At 34.9% G+C, this 22,391-nt stretch overlaps 1 protein-coding gene across 1 annotated transcript in view; it reads right to left on the reverse strand.

The window, feature by feature from the left end:
- FMN1 (formin 1) overlaps positions 1 to 22,391 on the reverse strand; it is a 141,663-nt gene that overhangs the window by 8,874 nt on the left and 110,398 nt on the right. The window contains exons 14-15 of the mRNA XM_062577077.1: positions 7,220 to 7,271; positions 3,561 to 3,710 (exon numbers count right to left, since the gene is read on the reverse strand). Of these exons, the coding sequence (XP_062433061.1) occupies positions 3,561 to 3,710; positions 7,220 to 7,271 (202 nt within the window). The remainder of the gene's footprint in view (positions 1 to 3,560; positions 3,711 to 7,219; positions 7,272 to 22,391) is intronic.

Below are 22,391 nucleotides of genomic sequence, written 5' to 3' on the forward strand. Positions count from 1 at the left end.
TCTGACACATACAATCACAGGTTGTGAGGAAAATACTCACTGCAAACTACTGGAATTTTTCCAACATTTACACTTTTTTCCTAAATTCAGACTTTGTTAGGATACACTTTAAAATTACATTTTACCAGATTTTGAATATTTACTTTAATAGGCACATACATAACTATGCATATATATTTAATGCCTATAAATTTTTGTTAACATACATTTAAATTGATTCTGAAATCATAGGTATACCCACTCAAAAAAGTAACAGTCCCCAGAAAGGAAATGAGAGTGGAATTATATGTAATATACCATTGAATACGCGCCTCATTACCAGAAAAATCTATCTTTGTTTTAGACTTCAGTTTGGTTAGCATCTCAAAATTTTATAACAGAAGAAAGCAAAAAGAATAGCTGATGCACCTGGACACACAGATGTACAAATTAAAAAGGTGCCAAAACCAAAAATGGATCTATAGGCAGCACAAAATCTCACATGCCTCCAACATGTGGTGAGTATTATGGTGCATTTACATGGAACTCTTTGGGAGTAATGAAGAGGTAATCTTCAAAGCAAGTTTTATGTATTATAGTTACATTCTTGTATAGAAGGAAATACGGCACTGGAAGGAAAACTACCATCATATTTCTATCAGGAATATGGTTTTGCAAAATTGTGTTCATTTTATCTCTACAGCCATTTATTATATCTATCTAGGTTTGTTGCCTGCCTGTAACTCTGTCTTGCATTCCTAAATGATGTGCAAATTTTGTCCAGGAAAAAGACAATGATTCTACTATATTTTGCAGGCAGCTAATTTATTTTCATGGTAGGTTAAGTATAGGGCAGCCCAATTAAAGTGTTTCCTTTACTTTAAGGAAAAGTCTCATAGAAATCTAATTAGATTTCTACAGTTTTGTTACATTTAGAAGCCAAATAGTTTTCAGACAAAACAAGCTCTTGCAGCTGAGGCTGTCATTTATTTAAAGGTGGTAGTGGCCTCCTTCTTCCTGAAATTCAGAGATTTTATGCAATCCAAAGTAGTTAGTTTTCTGTATAACATTTTAATTTCTGAATCTGAGATCTTTTTTGACTGTCTTGCCATTACTGATTTTAAGCTAATATATTTCTAATGATACATTTGGCTTGGCACATCAATGGTAATTCTGTGTATTGCAATTACATATTGAACTTCCCGAGCCATTTTTGATGAGACACAAAATATAACCCAATATGAACATTTTCATGTAAATCTAAACAATTAAATCCCTATTTAGCTATGTACATGACTAGCCTAATTCAGTGACATTTTACAGTTAAGTTCCTGCAGCTCCTCCTGAGCTTTGAAGGCTAGACCGATTTGTCAGCCAAGTTTGAAAATATTGACCCACACTGCCAATTCTTCCAATTTAAAATTTCCTTCCAAACAAAAGAAATGGTTGATGATAAATACATTTTTTTTTAATTACAATTTCTAAAAATGCAAAACAAATAGTGCATCCAATTAATTAGCTGCACCCAGCTATGGAAGACAGCTGTCCATTCCTCTCATACTAGGGTTTTTAGTTACCAATGAGCACAATGACTCCTAGCTTTCTTTCAGACTATTTTGGACAGCAGTTAGTCAAGTGCTAGTCTTGCACTTTGTAGAACAGAACCCTTAAAGGATCATGACTTTACAAGACATTTTCAGATGAGGAAAATAGTTTTTCTGTCGTTTTAATTTAGTTGTTTCATGAGGCTCTTCTTTTCAGCAGCACATTACAGAACATTTTAGGATGATGAAAAAAGTTCTTCTGTCATTCTAATTTAGTTATTACACAAGGCTCCTCATTTCAGCAGCTCATTGTCTTGATGAATCACCCAGAATTCAAATGCAAAGGACAACAAATTGTCCTTTCAAGATTAATGAAACTGTGAAAATAATTTGAAGTGAACTCTGAAAAAGAGTCTACATAATCCAGAAAATGTCAGCACTTCGAAGAAACATAGTAGGTGGTGTTCTGTATTCTACTGGTATTGCATTACATTTATGAATAGGACTAAATATATTTAAAGGAACTGATCAAATATTTGCACTATATTTTTATTTTTATATGCTAGTTACAGATTTATTAAACAATGAGAAATTCTCACCTCACCCTTCTGTGCAAAGCACAGAAAATAGCCATTCACTTAAAAAAAGATTTCTTAATATATCAACAAAACTTCTCAAAGTTTCTTGCTATGAGTCTCAATGTAGTGTTAAAATCTTTACACAGCAGTTAAAATCAGTTTCTTTGAAGGGATCATTGTATGCCATCAGCAAGGTAGTAATGACATAAATGAAAAAGGAATGAGTGCATGGTCTAGATCTTCTCTTGAATATTTAGTCCTCATAACTGTATGGAATGAAAATGGTAAATTATGAATCAGCAGAAATTATTTTCCTGAGATGATCCTTGAGCATGATTGTATCAATCTGCTCAATCCATAATCCATATTACACTGAACAAGGCAGAAGGAAAATAAAAGATTCTCTGTAAATGCTCACAGTTGTCAGCTTCTAAAATCAATTAATCATAATATACATGATGCAAAAAGCTATGATTTTTAACTGTTTAAAATCTAGACTATCTGTAAAACAAGGCTCATAAGGCTGACAGTTTCAAAATTTATACTTTCTACATCTTGTCCTCTAAAAGTGTGCTTTTACATCAATCTAAAATTCCTTCTGAGAGCAAAAGGAGAACGTAAGTGTGAGTTTACTACATTTGCTGATACCTTTTAAGTTTTCTGTTAAACTCATGTCAATTTGGAATATACACCTGGATTTCTATTTCACACTGAAAGTGATTAATCATTTTTTTTTCCAAAGCATGACTATATTACCACCCATTTTGTCTTTTCAAATGGAGTGAGATACGGTGAGCATGCTGTGCTTGTAATAGAATCGTTTTCTCTTTGTAAAAGATTTTTAGCTTCTTTTTTTAAAAAAATCAAGCAAATAATTGAAGGTTTTATATTTTATTTTTTCACTCAAACTAATAAAATCAGGGGAGTGTGGTGAGATCTAGCGGCATGTAGTTTGATGTCCTCAGCAGGATATCAAAAGTCAGAAGCAGTGCTGTAAATTCAGTGTGGGGCTTCGACACTGCGCTAAGTGTAGCCTGAATCTCTGGGGCTTCCCTTTGATGCAAGTGCAGTATATTAACTGGAAAAGCATTCACTTTTATTTGTCTGTACTGTCTGCGACAGCAATATCGCCTCATTTAGGCTAGTTCAACATGAAAATGCACAGAGAAGCAATCTGTTACAAATTAGCACAGCTCCCCTTTCATTTTACTAGCTAGTAATTGGAAGGGGTTACAAAAGTGTAATTTATCAGATTATATGTGTTTATCTTTTTGTGGGGACAGCATGCCTTTGGTGAATTTTCCTACGCACCCTGAGGGAATAATCTTTCCTTGATGTCCATTAGATCTGAAAGAAAACAATGACGCCTGTGAAATATAGGAGTATAATTTGTTGGGTTTGAGAAGGAACAGTTTCCCAGACATCTAAAATGGTATTAATGACTTTATTAGAACCTTACCTTTCCTTGGAAATGCTTTTGCTCTCTCGTTTCCAAATGGTCTTGAAGTCACTGCAGAACTCGTACCACACCGTGAAAACATAGTTTGGCGTGATCTCCTTCTCACCAGGCTTTGGCTTTATCCCAAAGTATCCTACTGTTTCTTCAAAGCTAGGGGAGGGAAAAAAGACTGTCAACACATAAGCCCACTGGGGAAAGAGCTCCCTTGCGGGCTGGTTCCTGAGTCAGTAGTCAAGACTCGTAATTACCATAACTTACCCTCAGCCTTGAAAATCATAGCAGCAATTCATGCTGAGTGTAACTAACCTTCCAACACCTAGCTCATTCCCAGGAGGATAACTGTTGGTTATGGATGCGTGGGACATCATAGGCACATGCCACCCAGGCAAATTGGGCACGTTCAATTTTATTGAGAAAAATTAATTTACTCTATTTTGAAAAATGCTATATTCTAACTATTTCTTTAATTTTATTCTACAGCACTCTGTAAAGATCTTATTTTGCCACTTACCTTTATTGAAGGACTACCAAAGAGTCATATGCTAAGTCAGGGAAAAATCACCAGCTTTAGTTAAAGACACCTCATAAGTAGTTAGAAAGAGATCTGTGTAGCAGTGATAGAATCTCAGACGGTGCCAATAGCCAGTTTGTGGGTTTTTACTGAAAGTAAATTATCTCCTCCCAGGTGTGTCAATAAGCAGATAATAGCAATTAATCTTATGAAAGTACCTTGCCAATTTGTAAAGCTTTTATTCTTTACTATACCTGCAGAATGCTTATAAAACTATTTTCAAAATAGTCTTTTATTACAGAAGGTACTTTATGCTTTTAGCCGTTATGATATTGTTTTGCAGAGATAAACTAAAATGACTTATATGACCATAGGTATGTGAAAACTGATCCGAAAAATAAAAAGTTCACTTCTGTGAAGGCTGAATCACTTTTCTCTGCAAAGTGGATGCATTGATTTTGTAAGATCTGGTGAGACTTACTAAAAATAAGACAATAACTTAAAAGGAAAGATAACAGCATATTTCAAAATAATTCTTTTTTTTCCCATTGAAATATACACTCAACCTAGGCAAAAGAAAATCACATTCTTTTTTATAGCTGTCTATAGGTCCTAAATCAGAATACAGAAAGCATAAATCTTGAAAATAAAATAAGAGATGTTTTAAAAAACTGTATGCGGTCTCCAAATTATGCAACAGATGTTGCCTAAGCAACAGATTCAGCTTGAGCAAGTACTTCTTTCTTCCCTGGTATATGAATTTGCACAGTACACATTGTATGTTTTCATATGGAAATGCTCAGGTTAGGGAGAAGGATTTTTGCCTTAAACTGAGATTCAAAGTTTTTGTTAGGCTTGAAGAATACAAAGCAGCCATCCAAAAACATAGAATTTATCCTGGCAAGATAAAAGCATAAAATCAAAGTAAAGCAACTTAGAATTTAGGTGGACTAGCCAATATGCTCCATTTTTTTTGTTATGAAGTTGGATAGAAATTCTTGGACATCCTGGAGAATATCACATATTGTTGACATTTAAAATCATTTAAGGTAACCTATTAATACAATAAAGTTATTGAAATCTTCACATATATTAACCTTTACATTTCTTGCATATTGTTTGTATGAGACTATTTTAATTAAAAAAAAAAATCAAGAAAATTGCTCCAGATGCTTCAAGGTAGTTATTGTTGGAAGCATGTTAATCAGTAATTCATGGTAAAGGAATCACAAAGATGTAACTACTGCACAAAGAAACAGAAATGAGCCCGTAACATTCACAGTTGAGGGGTTTTAACTCTGTCTTGTAGTGACACCACAAGGAGAAAATAAATAAATAAATAATAAAATGCTAATGTGGCTTTAAATATTAGTGTAATGTATTTTGGGATTTCAAATACTTAAAATACTAGAATGGCTAAAAATACTGAAATGCCATTGTATGGTTAAAACAGTTTATCACTACTGGGTAGAGTTAAGGTGATTTTCAGTCCCATTACATTAATTTGGGCCAAATAGCTCTCGGCTATTCATACCCTTGACTAGGATAGCTGAGCCAGGAATATTAGGATGAGAAATTCTCTTCTCAGATTTGCTTCGCAAAACAGTAACCGTGATAAAGTCAAGCACTCTTCTTCCTTACTCAGCCCTTCTCCATCCCAAATCTTGGAAAGCACTTCTAAGACAGCTGTCTTGGCATGACTTTCAAAAGCAACCGATCTTTTTAGCAGTAATTTACAATACTGAACATTTAGTTAGCAATTGAAAAACCCGAAGTTTGTATTAGATAACTAATTCCTTAAGTCACCTGCAAATTATGTTCACTGTGCCTGCATACCCTGTTGGGTCTACTCTGCTTCAGAAGGGCTGCAAAGCAGGTAGAACGTGAAAATGAGTGTGCCTCAGAAAGTAGGTTTTTAGGTAGGTAGAAAGCCAAGCAGCCAGCCAGTCTGGACAGATGAAATTAGGAGGGAAAGCCCCAACTGACCTGTCAGACAGTAGTTCAGCCAATTCAGGCATCAGCTGCAGCAGATGGAAATAGTCCACCTGAGACTTGGATTGCATTTGGGAAGTTCCTACCTCTCTTTTTGACCCCCTAAGAAGGCATAGGTGTCTCAGTAAGTGTACGGACTCTGGGCCAAATTTTGCAAATCAGACAAAAAAATCTAAATTACCACAGATACGCCTTTAGTGACAGTGACTAAAAAATACTGATCAGCTTTTAAAAAGAATTTACTCTATGGCTATATACACTCTGAAGCAATAATCAATTCTACATTTATTGCATGGCATCACAATAGAGTTGAGATATAGAGAAAACTATTTTTTCTAATTTCGAGGTGACAAAATATTGTTATCTGTTACTTTTTATGGGTGCTCTTCAAAAATGCAAGAAAAGTTCTGTTTTGCAAACTTTCAAAAACATTTTTAAAAATATGTTACATTCTATATAGAGAGAGCAAAATATCCTGGAAAGCACAAGAAAATTTAAATGAAAGACATTTTAAAGAAAATCTTGTAGTTTTTATTTTTTGCACGCAAACAAAACTTTTGTCATACCTTTACAAAAAAGCAACTAAAAGCTGTGACAATTAAAATTACCTCAACCAAATTATAGCAGTTCCACAGCTAACATATGTAAGGTTAAAGGCAAATCCTTTAACCCCCCCAAAATAATTTGGTGAAGAATATTAGAAATATTAACTTGTGTCATTTGTAATCTGCCTAGAAACCATCAGTTTATCTCACTTCTTTCCTAGCGTGCCTCCTCCTCTGGCACAAGTAAGGCATAGATAGTCAGACAATTAAAGATTAGAATTTCACTGGTTTCTTAATGTACATTCAACAGCCTAAACAGCGAAAAGGTGCAGTGGCAGTGGAATATGTTTTTACTACACTAAGTAGTTAATCAGTTATTGCAATATTCTTTAAGACTAGTATCCAGTTCAATGTTGACAGTAATTAAACCTCAAACCCAATAGATCAGCTATCCATTAAACTTTTTCCTGGAAGACTTCATAAGAAATCTTCAGGAAGCATGGTATTTCTTCTTTGAAGTACAGATGCTTTTTCCTGTTTAATGCAATTCCTAACATCAACAACATCTTTGACCAAAATAAACTGTTAGAAAACACTAGCATAAAACTTACCATTTTTGTGCATTTTCCAAACCGCTCTCTTCTTTTTTATGTTCTTCTTTAGCTGCCAACGAAAAACATTCCCAAGATATGAATTATTGCCTTAATATTTTAGAGATCACACAGATTACACACTATTGCATTCAAAATTTGATAGGTTGTGTACTAAGCAAAATAAAGTGATAAACTATTTTCAATTATTGTTTAATTCTTGTATACATTACCTAAATTAACACTTCTAATGTACCAATGAAGTGTATCAGATTTGAAAAGTCATGTTAAACGCATTACTACAATACGCAGTAGTAAATATTAATGAAAATAAAAAATAAATAATCAAACTTGAATTTCTAATTTAAAAACAGAACACTAGCTTACGTATGTTTCTTTATTGTTGTGGACCAAAACTTACAAATTTAAACCTGTTTTTGCAATGCAAATAGTTGTAAATTGCTGAACAGGTATCAAACATAGTTAACACCAACTGTTCCATATAGCTATTGCATTTTGTTCAGGAAGCTGGAAAGTGAAAACACATGTACCAAGTTTTAAATGTACGGTATGTACATGATTTTTTGAAAAAGCAGCCAAGTGTTTGAAACATGGTTAGTGAATCTGAGCAGCTCTGTTACTGAATACTCACATGGACTATTTAAAAGGATTCAATTCTCAAGGAATGGGTATCCTGCACTTCCGAAAATGTTTTCTGAGCTGTATACTCAAGCACTATATCTTTCAAAGGCATTAGTTACTTTTCAAAATGTTGACCAATTCTTCTTAATTCTAAGTAAAAATTCCATAAAAAACTGCAGTAGAATACCATATATGTAAAGAAACAAAACAAAATAAAACCTTAAACTGGAAAAGTTATTCCTGTTTCACAATGGAACAATTTTGTAAGTGCAAATATTAATATAGACAGAATTCAGATTCTGTGATGATAAAAAGATAAGGAACTGTATTTCTATGCGGCTCCGTCTACAAGAGTGCTTACACTGGTTGGATTACAGTCATAAACCGACCTCACAGACAACGCCACTGATAAATCGATACCTACACAGAGGCTTGTACCAAGGTAGTTAAAATCACTTAAAAATTGGCTTACTTCAGAACATCGCTGTATGCTAACAAAACATAAATTACTTTTAACTCATACTTATACTGGGCAAACGCATTGGAGGCACTTCCTCAGATTATGTCAGCATGGAAAATTAAGGAGCAATTTTGTGAGCCTTGGGCAAGGAAAACAATGAATCCTATACCGTTGATTTCTTAACATCAAATCCTGGTGGCAAGACAGCTACAACTGAAGTAGGGCACCTTTGATTTATTGTATTTGTTTCAGGCTCCTGAGAAATTCATCTGGCTAAAGTTAATCTGCTATACTTAATTCACACTATGGTAATGATTTCCACAGCTCTAAACATTTTTATATCATTAGAAATTGAAAATGTCACTCAGAATTCTGACAGTTCATCATAATACAGAATTAACTACACATGGAAAAGCAAAGAGGGTTAAAAGCAGAACTGGATATAAAATTTACAGTTTATGATTACATTAATAATCGCTTTCTAGTTTTTAAGGAGATCAAAAACTGTTACAATAGAAATAGAAGTTCTTGATATAATTGCTCCTAACAAGAGCACAGTAACTAATATAGACAACATAGTTATAGCGTTTTCGTTAGGTGATAACTATAACTGCCTCTGTGGCAGAGGCTAAAGCAGACACTCAGGAAGAATAAAAGGACAGGGCAAGCAAATTATCATTTCCCTCAATGTTTTCTCTGTCTTCCTGGTTTTGCAGTTCAGAGACTTCCTGCACTGGACACTGGAGGCCACTTCTATGTAATTCTCACTGGATTCTCTTCCATGAACTTGTCCAGTCTCTGCTTAAACTTTTACAAATCTCTTAGCTTCCAAAAATTGCCCTGACAAGTGTTCTAGAGCTACATGTAGCATGAAGAACAATCTCATTTTATTTGTTTTGCAATAGCCTCCTGACACTTTCATTTACTATTTCTTCTATTGAAAAAAAGGATGACAGAAATGAATAATGAAATACAGCAACTCTGGATATTAGTTTTTTCATTTGTTGTCGTAGTAGGATGGTTTTGAAGTGAATTCCTCACTATCTCCATTTCTTGAGCTTCGGTTTAGTTTGATTTGCAAAGAAGTTTCGGTGCTTGCAAACTAATTTCCATTAAGAAGAAACTAAACAGGAAGCTCCACACCAAGTCCTCTCCGATCCTTAATAGGGACGAAAGGGTCAAAACAATGCTTGATCCTTCAGACAGCTTTGAACCACGCATGAGGTGGAGACATTCACTTCAGAAGATAAGACTAGAGCAGATCTAACCTGAAGTCAAATCCCTAAACCACATACATTAAATATAGCGGTGTCAGCCTCTGCTGCTTCAATCTCCTGATCCACTTTCAGTGCAGCAAATTATTCTATAATGTAGAAATAGATGGTCTACATTACATGCATACAGATTATGTAGAAGTCCTTCAAAATAACTTCTCATATGCTGCATTTTGTAAGAAGACATCTTTCTGTGGCTGAGTCACTGGGCTTGACTACCATTGAAAATGACAGGAAATGGTCAAATGCAAAATTTACTGTCTGGTTTCATGTCCAAATGCAGTTTCTTAATATGCTTTACTGTTTGGATTTGATTAAGTCCATATCCTGAATAGACTCTCAGATCCAGTCTTATGACAGGCAGATAATCTTAACCAATATATCTTCTTTGAATATAGGAATGAAAGCCAGGATCAGTCAAGAATTTCTGTATGTATTTAGAGACAAAAGTTTTGAAGGGAAAGGAAGTATCTACAAAATATGAAGTTCCAATTTGCTATAAGAATATTATTTTATAACACGAACAGGTATAGACAGATAGACTCAGAAGGCCAGTCACTGGGAAATATCACATATCCTAGTGCCTGAATCTAGCTCAAAGAATAAAGGAGTAAATGGAAGATTATCTTATGAATTTACCTTACGAATTTGGAACAGTTCTGGGGCTGTCCTTTTACTAAAATGAGAAAAAAGGCATTTGAACAGCCATGATCCTGAAACAGTTCTAAGAGAGAAAAAGTACTAGAGAGAAATAGTAAAAACCCTGATTACTTTACAAAACTTATTTTACTAGTGGAAGATGAACCAGGATGCATAACACTATTCTGAGAACATACCAGAAAAGAAATATATTTGTAATAGGTTTTATGTACACATAGCAGCTCCCAATTACAACAGAGCCGAGATCTTTATGCAGGGACTACTGTGAAATAGTTCCCCCAAAAATGAAGGGGAAAAAAAAGACTGAATCTTGGTACAGACTGGAAGTTGGACAGAGGCAAGCAGAATGATGAGATGACTTGCTCTAAGAGGACAAAGAAAGAAAAATGGGGACATGCAACAGCACAAAAATCTTACATTACATCTACCTCCCAAATAAAAGCTTTTAACACTTACTACTGTCATTGCTCTCTGACATTAAACATATGAATGCATTTAAGAAGGCTGGTTCACATAAGTCTAATGATCTAGTTATGCACATTACAGCTTTCACATTTTTCAGAATCTCATTATTTTCAACACTGAATGATCTGATTTAAAACTTTGCTTTATAAACATTCTGGAGGAAAGAGCATCTTCACATTAATTCTTGGAGAATTAGCTGTCAGGATGGAGAAATTAGAAGTATTAGTTTTACATTTCAAGGCTGAGTTCACGTGGTTCAAAAAGGTATGCTTCATGAACATTTAGAGATTGGAAAATTATAAGCTTTTCTGAGAAGGGAAAAAAATCAAAAACAAGCTATTTGCATTTTTTTGCTTCAAGGAGTCTTTTCTGACTGACACTTTCCAACCAACTGCTGTTAAGATTAAGACAGAATCTTAGACACATTGACAAGCAAAACATACGCAAAAATGAGAACAAAAACCAAAAAACCCTACTGAAATTCCTCTCTGAACTTTAGACTCTGGACAGAGGCTTTTAGGACAATGAGAAGAGGCTACTATAACACTTCCTGTGCTCACAAGAACACAGCCTCCTTATTAGTCGAGACTAAACCTTCTTAAGCAGGCATGCCAAAAGAGTGTCAAGAGAAGCCTTCCTATGACCTGGAAAGACAAAATGGTACTGGTCTCTTAATCAAGGGCTGAGGAAGAAACTATTTGGCACTTTCCAAGTACAAAATGTCACACTCCATGACATTGCAGAATAAGCAGAATATGCAACAACGGCCCCTTACTCTTCTTGGCCCTTTTAGAAGTATGAAGATCTATCAGCATTTGATAACTGACATCCAAATTTTCTGAAATCCAAACTGTAATCCAAATTTTCCATTGCTTGTATTCCTAGGAAGCAGAAGCTGAAGTCAGAAAACTCTACGGCAAAAGTACAATATATATATATATATCTCCATCCCCCGAAACAACAGTCATACAAAGGAAATTGTTCTTAATTGTTCTATTTAATCAAGAACTTAGCAAGTTGGAAGAAAATGCTCAAAGAAAGCCTACTAGATGGGTAAGCAGATCAGAGAGCTCATCAAAACCAGTAGAGATGTTCTTTGTTTTCCGTGCAGAATTCGGCACAGGTTCATGCTCCCAGACACTACAGTAATACAAAGAAGCGCAGGCTCAACAGCAGGACTGAATTTGGCCTCCCTCGATTTTGGCTTCAGTAGGTCTGTTACCATATAAACCTTCTGAATAGACCTCACTTTTAAGAAATCTTTTGCTTAGTATATCTGTTAGAAGCATGCAGCTATTATCTCAAGCAAAGTGTTAAGTATCACCAACATTCATTTAATCTTTTTATTATTAGTGTTATCTTACTGGCTAGAAAAAAAAAAGGCCCTGCATACAAAAGCACTGAGTAAACATATTGCAAGTTTTACGACCGATTTGGATGCTATTACAAACTAAAATATAATTCAGTATCTGACACTTGCCAGAATCTACTTTCCTGAAATGTGAATTTTAAAGGAATGAAAATCAAATGAACAGAATCTTTTAAAGAGATTAACAAATGTCATATGCAAATAAACAAGTGTTCATGAAAATATACATATGAATGCAAGAGGATGTAAAATCAGAGAATGGAAGAAAGTTATCTCTATTTTCTTTTTTTCCCCCTTTTTTAATTTATTAAACTGGAAAATACTGTATTTTGAAAACATGGCTCGACAAGAATAAGTAAGATATTGAGTATGAAAATTGAGTTTTTGAATTGTTAAAGACATGGAAATTCAGTTTTGAATGTGATATCATAGGGTATGGGGATAATGGAAAGCTTCATAGTTCATACAGACCAAATACAATTTCAAGGCTGTTCATTTTACTTCTAGAAAAGACACCACCTAATAAAGTATATAACAACAGAAGGTAAAGAAGTTCTCAGACATGAAAACTTTTTTCTCACAGAAAAAAGGAATTCTGTAATTTCAGAGTTATACTTCAAAGTTTGAAGAGGCTTTCCAAATAACTTTAAGGGTTTTTAGTAAATTATGAAGTGTCAGAAATTTTGGCATAGGTCCTGAAAATACTGTGTGTCTTGTTCTAGGAAGAATATACTCAAGAAAAACCTGTATCTCTCAAGCTGTATCTGTATATCACTGTATCATAAAGACTAAATTTCCTGCCATTTCCACATTCTATTATTTTTGAGTTAGTTCTACACAAAAGAAATCTTATTACTTAAGAGTTAACTTCATATATAAACATAGCAAACGAGAGAATAGTGTGATATGTTTTCCTTTTCGATTGTTTTCAATTTCTAATTAGAAAACTCCATACCCAATACGAATACAGATTATTTAACATGGCTAGAGGCCATCACTCTTACATAGGAGCTTTTGGTCTGATAACAATGTTATATTTCAAAAATAATAAAAACAGAGTCTTAGCAGCTAGTTTTTCTAAAATGTATTATTTGGTTAACGTTCTTTAGCTAGTCACTAACCTTTTATTTGAAGGCTTTACAAACTCATGAAATTCAACAGACAACCTGGAAACTGCACCTAAGCATTTCATTGTATGTTAACACAGTTTTCTATTCTATCCTATTAGAACACAAAACCCCCTAAACAAACACTCCTATCCCCATCCTGCAACAGATCTTTCTTCAGTCGTATGAGCTAAACAAGCAGTTCCAGGAGCAAAGGAACTAATGAAACTTGTCTACTATGGATCTGCACAATAGGGTTAGTTTCCAGGTGGATTCATTAATGCTTAATAAGGGATGAGTTCAAGACTCAGCCTTTCTGTCCTTGGAAGGCTAATAGGGTCACAGTTCTCCATTTAGTCACGTATTTTTATTGTGATTTTAAGAGCTTAATATCTTAGGACCTCTAACTCCATCACATTTAGTAAAAATTGGCCAGTGCATTAAAAAATTACTGGCAGGGGAACAAACAATGGTCAGTATGATCCCATAAGCTTTGTTTCCTTTACCTCTTCTCTAAATTAGAAAATGTCACATTTTTAACACAGGATTTGGCTATGCATTTTTTTTTAGATGGTTTAAATACTGGTATAGACATCTTAAAACCTTTCAAAACAATCTTCAGAACACTTGCGTCCATGAGGTCTTAATCATGCTTCCCTGAACCAGTCCTTACAAGTTTATTTTCCTTTGCAGTGGTACAAAAATTGTTTTTAAACTAAGAAACCCACATTCAATGATGAAAATGTACAAATGTTTCCATCACATAAAGGGTCTCTGTGCAGTCTTGAAAAGTTAGCTTCAACTACGTTTTCTGATAAGTAATCATGACTACTAGACAAGTAGACTAGGACTACTAGACAAGGACTAATTAACATTAAATATGAAGAAAATTTTAAGCATTTTAAAACGTTTAGTATTTTTTATGTTACGGAAGCATACAAAGTACAGACCTTTGTGTACATACACACGCACTGACAAAGGTCAGTTTACTGGAACATTAGAACTAACAACTAAAAAAGAACTTTTTATACATATTTTCTCAGCTCTCTCAGCAGGTATCTATGTTTCTCAATACGATGCTTTTACAATATTCTGTAAGAGTAGATATCCAAATTAAAGTTTTTTTTCAGTTATCTTGTACAAAAAGTCAATGTTTCATTCAAATTAGAACTAACATTGATCTTATTTTTCCAGTATTCTGCAGTTATTAATTATAATGCAAGGATCAGCAGTACATTTTTCAAATTATTCCAATTAAATTATTATGAACTGCACTCTATTAAGATGCAGTTTAGCCAGAATTAAGCTCTCATCCTCCCATCCTTGTGGCTCCAGAGAATAAATAGTTTTTAAAGCCTGTTAGTGCTTAAACAGTATAGAAATATATTACAGTTCTAATTTCTTTTTAATAAACTCCTATAGTGTTGTGGTCTAATTCCAAATGTGTTTTTGCAGATTAATCTCTTTGAGATGACTAAACATATCTAAACAGTTTACAGAACTGGAAAATTAGTTCTAATCCTTTCCAACAGAACAAGGTTAAATCCAATCTGTTCTGTGTTTGGGAAAATTAACCATCCAGATTTACTGTCGCTACGATCTTCTGTTGTAAGCAGAAGTAAAAACATTAAGGATCAGCACATTTTTAAATCAAAGATGATGCGTTTGAACGCAGGATGAACGGCTGTTATCACCAACGGGAACCAGGTCTTCTCGGAAACGCGAGATAGACGTCAACACCAAAACACCGCGTTAACTGGGCGGCGAGCCAGCAGCTCCCCTGGGGGGGAAAGAACAGGTAATTACACCAGCGGAACGAAGCTAATTTCAGGAAAGCTTGCAAAACCGGCGGCCTGAGACGTTTTAGGAGAGCGAAGCCACCGCACCGCCTGCTCCTGCAGGAGGACAACCGCGATTTACGGAGCTGAAGGCGCTCCCGCTGACTGAGCTGAGGAAAGATCGGCGTCGCCGGAGCAGCGAGAGGACGGCAAGGGGCGGTGGGCAGCGGCCCGCCCGGTCCGAGCAGGCCGGGACGCGCTCTCCCGGCGGAGCCGCGGCCCGGAGGGGCCTTCAAGGCCGCGGCTTTGTTTTCCCGCCTTTCCCCCTCATTAGGACACGCTCCTTCGGCAGAGCAAGCCGCTCGCGGTGGTCGGGAGCAAAGTCTCGTTGTAAACGCACAGCAGGATAGTGGCAAAGCTGAGATTAATTCTCCATAGATTTACACGGACCTTTCTCGCCGCTGATTGCTCGTACGGTTTCAAAGGTGCGCGTGCTGCCTTTTTTTATTGCTGGTTACTGACTTTATTCCAGCATATGGTGGTTGGCGCCATGACACAAAGTGAGCATTTTATACCAGAATTAAAGTGGATATTTGACAGTTTCTGTCAGAAAGTTCAGAGCAAAGAATTTGCGAGACAAGATTTATTGCATATTTTATATGGGACACATCTGTTTCTTTGCTGCGTTTTTGTTTAAATAAAAGAAGCAATGAAGGTTCTTTAAGAAACAAAGGCTGTCAATAAAAAGCACGAATAGAAAAACTACGTTATTGAGAACGAGTTTAATCATTCTGACCTTCTAAAAACGTGCTGCTTGGAAGCGTGACAGTCACCTTCCCCCTTCGGCTCTGCCCCACAGACATGCCGAGGAGGGGGGAACCTCAAGCCCAAACTGATCAGCCAATACACGGCTACCCACATTTAAAGGTAAATCAAACCAAAATGAAAACAAAGTCTAAACTAACTGCTGGCATTAGACATTTAAAAAAGTCTAATAATTCTGAAACATAGCAGAAATAAATTTATCGGTTTCTTCTCCACCCTATTAATAAGCTTATTGATATTACAAAGTTTTTTTTTAATTCCTTAATTAATATTTGATTCTTAGAAGAATCCTTTTTAAGAAAAAACAATGGTGTGTCTTATACAAGAGAGAGAAATTATTCTAAGAAAATTCTGAATTCTAAGCCAATGAACTTCCCATTTATAAAAGCTCACATTCAATATGAAATCCTAAGATTCAGCTTGGGAAATACAAAATATAAATAGGATTCTATTGAAAAAAAAAACATAGTGACAAAATAACTTATATTCTTCAAAAATCACCTATGTCTTTTTAAAAAGACTTAACATCTTATTTAATGTCTACTTAAAGAACATGTTAATAGAAAAAACAACTCTGTTGGACTATATAGTTATATTATGCAGAAATACTTGATAGTCAGATTAAAAAATCATAACCATAAGTGTAATAATTTCCTAAACCAAAATGAAATAACCTCTTTTACAAAATCACAAATATTTATGATTTGTTGTCACACTACCAGTGAATTCAATTCTTATCTTTAACTCAAAATCCTTCTACAACTTAGCCTTGAGCAGGAAAAATTAGCTAAGTGTGACTTTTGAAAGACCTCTAATTTGAAACAAAATGTAGAACAAAAGCAAAGTCGCACCTGCAATACTTCTCCTTTTTGCCACAAACAAAATACAGAGGTAAGCAACGCATTTTTAGTATACTAAGTTTTAAGAAGTTTTTTGGCCAGGATTCTTTTAATGGACTTTTTTTAAAAACAAAGAACAAAAACCAAAAAAACAAGAAACACCAAACCAGCACCACCAGTACAAGGCAAACACTTCTCTGTGCTTCCCTTCTCTAAAATAAACACATAGCAAAATATATGTTTTTTAAAATCTCTAAATCAAAGCCCTATAATTTTCCTTATGGGGAAAGGATGAGAGGAAAAGTAAAACATGCATGACACACATTAGTCATGCTGCTTAATTCACTCCTACAAAGCACTCAGATACTACCATCATGAGAGCAATAAATGAAAACAGCGCAGCAAAGAAAAAAAATCATGTGGTAGCATAACCGAGACCAGGAAAATAACAACAACAATAATAATTATTATTGCCTCTCCCTATGCTATTTTGTTCTTTTACAATTTGCCTGTTTTCTGTGTTGGACTCCATGCTGCAGTATCCTGATGGTTTTTCCCCATAACGTATGCATGTATATGTTTTTCTATTGCTTATATTTTTCCTCATGTAAAAATAAAGAGGATAATATTAATATTAGATAATATGATCATGCAATATGAGTGCAGCAGCAGCTAAGGCCATGGCTGCAGAATTTCTTTTCACCATACCTTTGGGCTTTTATTGCCACCTCACGGCTTATTGTTACCTTTTAGCTCTTGAAAATGACCTTCACTCAATATAATAGAAGGCCATTGCAAAAAGGAAACAAAAGAATAGAAATATATGAAAAGAATCATTGAAGTAAAATCCTAAAAGATGGAGACAATTCAAACACTGAAATGTTAGTAGAAAAGTTACATAGTTATAGCGCTGAAGTTTTATTTTACTACCACTTGATTAATTCTCAACTGTTAAAAGATACAAACACTTCTGAAAATGGCAATTTACACAAACCATATCAACACTGTATCTAAATTCACTCTAATGTGATATACCCAGTCATAATTAACTCAATTCCTTTTAATTTGTTGCTCTACTAAAAAAACCCTCTTGAATGGACTTATAAAACTGTTTGCAGAATAAAATTAATAATATATTTCGGAATTTAAAGATCTATAATGACAGAATTTTCTTTACACCAAAAATTGAACAGGACAACTTACTATACAACATTTTGGGAAATTTTCAAATTTAAAAAGCAAATTTAAATCTTAAGGCAATTTACTATGTTCATTGTTCATATCAAACCCCGAACAACCTGAAATTACACTGAAGTGGATAATGTCTGACATTTAAAAGAAAGAAAAGCCAAAGTTTACCAACTATAATTTCATTTAAAAATGTAGAGTTAGTTCTCCTAATCAAGCCTGGAGTTTCTTTGTCCTAGGAGCTGCCTAATTACATGTAAAGAAGGAGTACTTGATGTGGAAAGCTTAAATAACCTTACACACAAGTAAGTATCCAACACCCATTCAAGTTTAAGTCACTTAAATGAGTTCAGTCAAACCTGGGCCAGGCCCATTGGGCAAAAATTAAAGGTGCAGAATCGCGTCAAAAACACTGATTAACTGCACTGCTAACATCACAGACAATCAGAACAGATAGATTTTATACAGCAGTTTTTCCTTTCCACGTGTATAAGCGTTTCCGTGCTCCTGCTTGGCCAGCGAGGCTACCCTCCTGCCCTGGTCAGATCTGCTTGCCCGGGTCGGCACCAGAACTCCCGGCCACCACCTTCCATTCCAGAGGCGGCAACGCCGGCAGGCAGGCATCTTCGGGCTCTGCCTAGTCTTTTCAGGATGAAAGACTTTAAACACATGCTTTGTACAATTATTTATATCCCAAATTATGCTCTACAGTAGCTGCAAAGAAGTTCTATTTACTTTTAGACTCTTTGAAACTAGCTGACTTTGGATAAAGATTAGATAGCTAAAAAACTCCTGAAACTAATATGATTGGGTTGATTTATACGCTCTGACAGAAATACAGTTCCAATTCCATTCATACATCTATTAAGAGAAAAAAAATCCACTGACTGCTCCTCTGGTACGCTGACACATAGAAGCACTGTAAGTGCTCAGGAAAAAACATTCCTGTAAGAATGGAAATCACACAAAACAAAGGTATTTAGCAGGATCCCAAAATTGGATGAATTATTTTTAAGTTTCAGTACTAGGACGAAAACTCTTGGAATTAGGATACTCGTACTAGAATTTAAAGCTTCACAACAAAGCTATTTGTGGCGTTGAACAGTGTTGAACATCAGTCATGACAGGTCATGCCAGACATGACTCAGAAGAAGCCTAGTCTCTGTGAAGGTAAAAAATACAGAAATGCAAGAAAATCCAAGGGAATGATACGATCATAATTCGATAAGCAGTAAGCCTTCAAGGCTGACCAAAACAGCCAGGACAAAGTCACTGAAATTGCATTTCAGTGCAAAGTATTTTAAATACCTTGCCCTGGCATCTGAAGTATTTAGACATAAAGATACCACAGCAAAGAATGTACAGCTTGCAAGAGAAGCTGAAGAGACCTTTGGAAATCAGGGACGCTTCTTGGATTTAGGAGTATGTGTCTTATATGGCAATTGTAATCACACTGGATCATCTTTTTACTCTGCCATTCTCCAACTATGAGAGTTTAGTAGCGTCCTGGTCCTTTGTCTTTTAACTAGCTTCAAACGTCTCAGAATTACCCTAAGAATACTGTGATGGTTGCTTTTGTTCTCAGAATAAATGGTTCTGCTAGACCCTACTCATCAAGTTTGGATGTCAAATTTACTTGTCTTTATGTCTTCAAAAAAAATTTCTTTTTGATGGTTACTTCGTGTCTGGCGTACAGACTTCACCTGTTATTATTTGTTTCACAAAGAAAACTATAGCTTACACCATTATAGATCCTAATCCAGAGAGCTGCATTTTCTTGCTCAAATTTTCAGCAACACATACCTGTATCAATCCCTTGTGAAAAACTTTAAAACAGGATATTCATTGTCTGCACAGGTAACAAACATGGTTGAGAAAAATGATCAACAAACCAGAAGCAGGAAATGCTACAGTGAAAGGTATTTGCAAACTTGATCCATAGGGTATCATCTGAAATTACAGAGGTCAGGGACAAACACGAGGAGAGAGTGACCAGTATGATAGTGGTTACGAAAGTCTTCTGAGAAAAAGCGTGTTTACGTCTTTCACTACTTAAATAAGGACCTTAATCTCTTCTATCCCTTCTAATTTGTGACTCTGTTCTTTCCTTGCAGTAATTTCTTCCATTCATATAAGCAACTTGCTCACTGAAAATATAATCTAAAATAATTAATCAGCAAGTATCCTGATTTCTTGCCAAGGAAAGCTTGCAGAGGGATTTTTAAATTCTCTTAGTACAATAACTTTCAACAGCAGCATAAATAGGATGTTATAAGACCAGGACGTGCCATGGAAGAGATGGAGCAAATCCAGCTGCATTCTAATGTGGAGCTGCAGAGAATAGTGAGACACAACAAGATACTAAATAGATAAATTGGAGATCATGCAGGAAATTCAATACAATACAGTAAAGAAGAGGAAAGCACGAAAAGAACAACCTAACAGGATACCTATGGAAATGCAACACATATGACCTAAGATTCAGTTTGCTTACAGGCCTTTAATGAGTGCTGGAAAAAATCCACAGTAATTGAATAGAAAATATGGATGTTGATAAGAATTTAAGAAGAAAATGTTAGACTGCAGACAAGCTAACAGTGATTATAATAAAGGTATCAGTAATTCTAGATATGCGTGTTATAACTATCACATATATCATCATTTTTGATACTAACATTCATTTTGTCACTCAGTTGCCATTAATAGGAAATCCTCCTCTGTTATGTAATGCCAACGATTTTAGGTCAGCCACCATAATTCAGTGTAACACAGACAATCCAACTGAAAAAAAAGTTGGAAGGAACTGTGGTCTCAGAAATTCTTTCCCTGGCTTCCAACAGAGGATGACTTATTGCACATTTAATTATAAGTGCTCCTAAATTACATTTGTATTCTGCATTCTAGTGGAATTTAACCCTTCAATTTTTATAGCAATTTGTGATTACAGTGGAACTGATCATAGCAATCAGATGTACGCCTGTCTCAAAAATAACTGATTGAAAAATTTCTGAAAAGTCGTATTTTCAACTAACAATTTTCAGAACTTTGATGCTGGTAATTCTTCTGCTAGCATGGGAAGAAACATGTTCATTTCAGAGCAAACTCTTGTTCTTTGAATCAGCTCCCTGTGTCAATATTGCATTAGTTAGAGGCATATGGATACAATCACATTCCAGGACACCTTATTTGGTGTCTTACGGACTGAGGCTATTGTCTAACTGTAAAATCTCCAAGTACCACAGCAATAAGGATCTGTGCTTCGCAGGCTCATGCCAATTTATGTAAATCACTCTTTCATCTGTTTAAATACACAGATCTTTGAATGATGAAAACAGTTATGACTGTCACAAACAGTTTGAAAGATTAAAGTAATTCTGCTGCTGGCATATAAAACAGCGTTCCACATCTAAACACAAACTTCGCAAGGTCTGTAATGTCATTGCTGGGAAGGATAAAAAGTTTTAAGCAAACATTATCATTGCAAGGAAGTATGACATATTTTTCATGTTTGACACTGGACATAAATATCCTCCCACACTGTTTAATGTGAGAACTGCATATGTGTGGCAGAGATAATAAAACATCTCAGTGAAAACAAATGAAGGAGAAAAAGAGTTATGATATGTAGAACAGAAGATAAAGCTTTGAAGTTAAAAGTCTTCATATTTGCACAGTTTATTCACAAAATGGAGAATCAGTATTGATATGCAGACTGAACAGTCACAGTGTCAGCAATAGCATCCGATATCCTGTAGAACTGGTTACCTTCACAGAAAAATGTTTTCTAGTTGACAGAAGCAGCTATATTAATTGCAGGTAACAGAAAATCAGGGCAACTATGAGATCCTTCTAAACACTATTGCTCTTCTGCTGTTTTTTTAAGTACTGCATTTAAAAAGACAAATGCGGTTGAAATTCAGTGATTTTTAAAATTCATTCTCAATTTTCTTGCTTTGTTTATTCAGCACTAAAAGAAGGTTCAAAAGCTTTACAAATAAAATGGAACACAAGTATCATGATCCAATATATAGATTAAGGTAGACAAATTCACTACTAGTTTAAAGACAACTATGTGAGTTAGTTTATATGCAGTTTTAGAGTATTTTTTCTAAGACTTCATGATATCTTTATTTCTGTTAATATTAATCCTTCATTGGCAAAAGGTTCTATTTTTGTTGTAAAGAAGCAAGAATGTTAAATATTTTGCAGAGTTTTCTGATATTTTAGGTAAGTAAAGTACATACAAGCTAAACCAAACAGCTAGGAACAAAGACTTGAAACATAATTTCTATATTTGTTTTTAAAACAACAGTGTAATGTCAGACTGTCAAAGAAAATAAGTACTAGTGTAAATTTCTTCCTTATTTTTGACTGTATTAAACTTTATAAGGATACCTCCTGTTAGTAGTAAGACAGAAGCACAAAATTTTGTTATATTTTAAAAATGCTACTGATAATGGTTTCTTTGAGTATTCTTGACTTTATACTGTTGATTGCTGAAGCACTAGAGTTTTGAGTGAAAAGACTTTTGCTTGCTTTAATGTAAGAAATTCCTACGCTCCTACACTCGAATCAAATAGACTACGA

The sequence above is a fragment of the Rhea pennata genome, chromosome 5 (assembly GCF_028389875.1).
Source record: "Rhea pennata isolate bPtePen1 chromosome 5, bPtePen1.pri, whole genome shotgun sequence".
Classification (NCBI taxonomy): Eukaryota; Metazoa; Chordata; class Aves; order Rheiformes; family Rheidae; genus Rhea; species Rhea pennata.